This window comes from Salvia splendens, chromosome 4 (assembly GCF_004379255.2).
Source record: "Salvia splendens isolate huo1 chromosome 4, SspV2, whole genome shotgun sequence".
NCBI classification, from domain to species: domain Eukaryota; kingdom Viridiplantae; phylum Streptophyta; class Magnoliopsida; order Lamiales; family Lamiaceae; genus Salvia; species Salvia splendens.
Window position 1 is genome coordinate 36166889 of NC_056035.1, and position 3726 is coordinate 36170614.

At 40.9% G+C, this 3726-nt stretch overlaps 1 protein-coding gene across 1 annotated transcript; it reads right to left on the reverse strand.

Annotated features, from left to right (window-relative positions):
- Positions 1 to 1497: 1497 nt before the first annotated feature.
- LOC121798763 (probable indole-3-pyruvate monooxygenase YUCCA3) lies at positions 1498 to 3421 on the reverse strand. Its single transcript, XM_042197931.1, has 3 exons — positions 2602 to 3421; positions 2158 to 2529; positions 1498 to 2009 (listed from the first exon to the last, which is right to left on the reverse strand). The coding sequence occupies exons 1-3, from the start codon at positions 3274 to 3276 to the stop codon at positions 1794 to 1796; spliced, it is 1263 nt and encodes a 420-aa protein (XP_042053865.1). The 5' UTR covers positions 3277 to 3421; the 3' UTR covers positions 1498 to 1793.
- Between the last annotated feature and the right edge of the window lie 305 nt (positions 3422 to 3726).

The following is a 3726-nucleotide window of genomic DNA, read 5'->3' on the forward strand; positions in this document are numbered from 1 at the left end:
CTGTGTGCGTTAAGGGACGCGTCCTTTGACTGCTTCCTTGTGTGGGGCCCACCGTGGCATTAAACAAGGTAGCTAATTTGCTACCTAATACTCTCTCGTCCCATAAAAATATGTGCACTTTTCATTTTCATCAGTCTCACCAAAATATGTGCATTCTATTTTTGGAAAATTATATCAATTTAATAATGTAGGTTCCACTATCCACTAACATTACTTTAACTACCATTCTCCTCCTCTCTCTTACTTTACCATACTATTCTCTTCATCTTTCTTACTTTATCAATTTTATCTTAATTCTCGTGTCATACTCATTGCCCATTTATTTATGGGACGGAGAGAGTACTACTATTCTCTTGGACAATCAATAAATATCTCATTTTTTTATTTTCAAATATTAAAATTAAGTATGTTATTTTGATTTTATAATACTACTTCTAAATAAGTCTCACACTTCAGCTAGCTCATTTAATTTTAATTTAATTATAAAACTGATAATAGTACACCTTCGTCCAACTAATATGTGACTCATTTCTTTTAGGCATATATTTTTAGGTAGTGGTGTTTGGTGGTTGAATAAAGAGATAAAAGAGTAGAAAAAAATAAGAGAGATGAAAGAGTGTTGTTTTTGACATAAAAGTAAATGTCTCCCTTATAATAGAACGGACCAAAAAAAGTTATGCTTCACTTATAAGTAGGAATTCTACTAATTCTATTGATGGACGAAGGGAGTACAAAAAACTCATAGCCATAAAACCACATTTCTATTGACTTTTCTTGTTTCTCATCATGATATTGAAAAGGTGTAAAGGTGAAGTCATGAGTGATGCTATAGGAAAAGGAACTAGATAAAGAGATGATGAAAGTGATGCTTTACTAATTCATACATTTTAGATTCTTCTTTACATGAAATCATTAGGCAAAGAATGTTAATTAACGTTGGTGTTAGGAAAAGAATAAATGTTTCTTGATCCATTTTTGGCAGGCAGCTGTGAAATCCACCACTACAGAAATGAAATGTCTTGGCCTTGATATCTATTTTTTGTGGATCAAGTTTCCTCACCACTGACAACGACTTGCAACCTAGGGTTAGATCGAATTGATTAATTCTTTTCCACTGGTATTTCTTTTATTCTTTCTTGTGTAAATTGTAGCATGTGCTATTGGCAAGATGGAAGTTGTTCAATTTTGTAACTATGTACTTGTTCCTAAACAAAGCTAGTGAAGAGTCTGCATCACATTGAATACAACATTTGATGCTACTGAACAATGGATACATGGTCCACCATATTATTGGACCAATTTCTGGAGATAGTTCCCATCACTTCTATTGTAATTTAATACTACCAAATTAGACCATTTTAATTCCCTTTCGGTATTAATTTGGCAGTAAGGTCTTTCTCTCAAGTCATAGGTTATTCACCATTGGTCTTTCATCATATCATTTAAGGGGGTGGGGGAAACACTAAAGAGAAAGAGAGCATATACCAAATAAATTTATCTCTTGACATTAAAGAAAAAAAGTTTAATCAAGAAAGCCTCATCTCCCTTTTTACAAGAAAAAAAATGCTAAAATGTAAGGCACTCTTATTGAAGAGGGCTTTTGTTTTTGTTCTTTTTTGTTTTATACTTTCTTTTCTTCTACCATTTGCCTAACCAAACTCCCCTTATCTGTCAATGTGCTGGTAAAACTAGACCAACACACAACAAAATATAGGTGAAAAGAGAGAGAAAAAAAAACTAGAAAAGAATTGGTCATCAAATTATTACTCCTAGTAATTAAACTAAGGCTTGCATCATCTTCTATTGCAGGCGACTCCCACGACATGGCTCTTGTGCTTAATTTCTTGATTCCAAATCTGAGCTATGTCTTGCGCAACTCGGACCGCGTCGGCCGATGCACCCGAGAGCCCTCTTCTTGTAAAACCAACCGCATAAAGCCCATCTTTCCCCTTCCAACCATTTGGAAATGGTGATCTTGGAAAACCATCCTTTGTAAAGAACTCACTTTCCTACAAATCACATACAATGATGTCAGAAACAAAGCTGACGTGTATCGACGAAGTGAAACATAAGATTCCAATACTTAGACAAAAGTGTCTAATAAGATTCACTTAAAAGAGAACTCCCATAACTATCACATAAACAAGAAATCCTCACCTTTAACCATGTGGGCACATTGCTAGAGTATCCAGTGGCCATGATGACAGAATCAACACAAAGAATCTGTCCATCAACAAGCTCAACACCTTCCTCCAAAAACTTGTTGATCCCACAAACCACCTTGATGTCTCCTGACCTTATCCTTGCAAGTGCACCTATGTCAAGAACAGGGGTCTTCCCCTCTGTATGCTTCAGCTGCAGCGGCCCCATCGCCGGCCGCTTCAGCCCATACCTCTCCGTGTCCCCAAGAATCAGCCGCGCCGCCGCCACCAGTATCTTGTCAGCCACCCAAAGCGGCAGCCATTTCGTCATCAGACCAGCCAGCTCAAATGTCGACACCCCAAACACATCCTTTGGCAACACATGTATCTGTCCAATAAATTATCAGAAACGTGTTTTAATTATTTTCAATGAATTGAAGAAATTTGTAGTAGTACTTACAGAGCTGCGGACGACCATAGATGGAAGAGCACGGTGGTTGGAGAGATCAAGAGAGACTTCCATGCCGGAATTCCCACACCCAACAACCAAAACCTTCTTCCCGGCAAACCCCTTCCCGGACTTGTAATCACAGGCATGCACCACCTCTCCGGCGAAGCCATCCAGCCCTTCAAACTCCGGGACCACCTTCTCCGCATTCTCTCCGGTGGCCACCACCAGCCACCGGCACAAATAATCAGCGGTGGAGCCGTCCACGTTGGCGCTCTTTACACGCCACAGCCCGCACGCCTGATCGTACTTGGCGGACTCAACAGTCTCGTCGAACATCGGAGATATGGCAAAGTGTTGGGCGTAGGCCTCGAGGTAGTCGATGAAGTGGCGCTTGGTGGGATATTCGGGGAAATGGGGAGGGAAGGGGATGTAAGGGAGCTGGCAGAAGTGCTTCGGGAGGTGGAGATTAAGGCGGTCGTATGTCTTCCTCTGCCACAGCGAGGCAATGCAGTTGGCTCGCTCTAGGATGACGAAGGGGACGCCTTCTCGCTTCAGGCCCGCCCCGACTGCTAGCCCGGAGGGGCCCGCTCCAACGATCAGGGGGCCGTTCACGAGTATGCAGCGCCGCCCTCCCGTGAACAGCTCCTCCTCTTCCTCCTCATGATCATTCATGTTGTGCCTCATGGAGGGGAAAATGTTTGTTTTATATTGTGTGTGTGTGTGAGAGAGAGAGAGAGAGAGAGAGTGGGGATTTGATTTGAATGTTGTTTGATGTGATGAGGAAAAGGAGAGGAGAAAGGTGGAATGAGTGGAGGGGGAAGGAGTACTTGAATGAGGTTTAAATAGGGAGGTGGAGGTGGAGGTGGTGGTGGTGGTGGTGGTGATTAGGATTTGAGAAACTATGATTTTTCTGTTTTTTTCCACATGATTGGAAGCAGTGTGTGTGTGTGTGTATGTGAGTGAGAGAGAAAGTGAGAGCTTCTATTTGTTATCGTACGTTGGTTAATATTGAGCTAACTTAGGTTTAGGTATTTGGATAATGTTACGAAAATATAGGATCTAATAGTGTGTAGTACTTTTCTTAGAAGGGGAATATGCTTCCACTGAAATTTACGGTCTACAAATAGTTTCTTT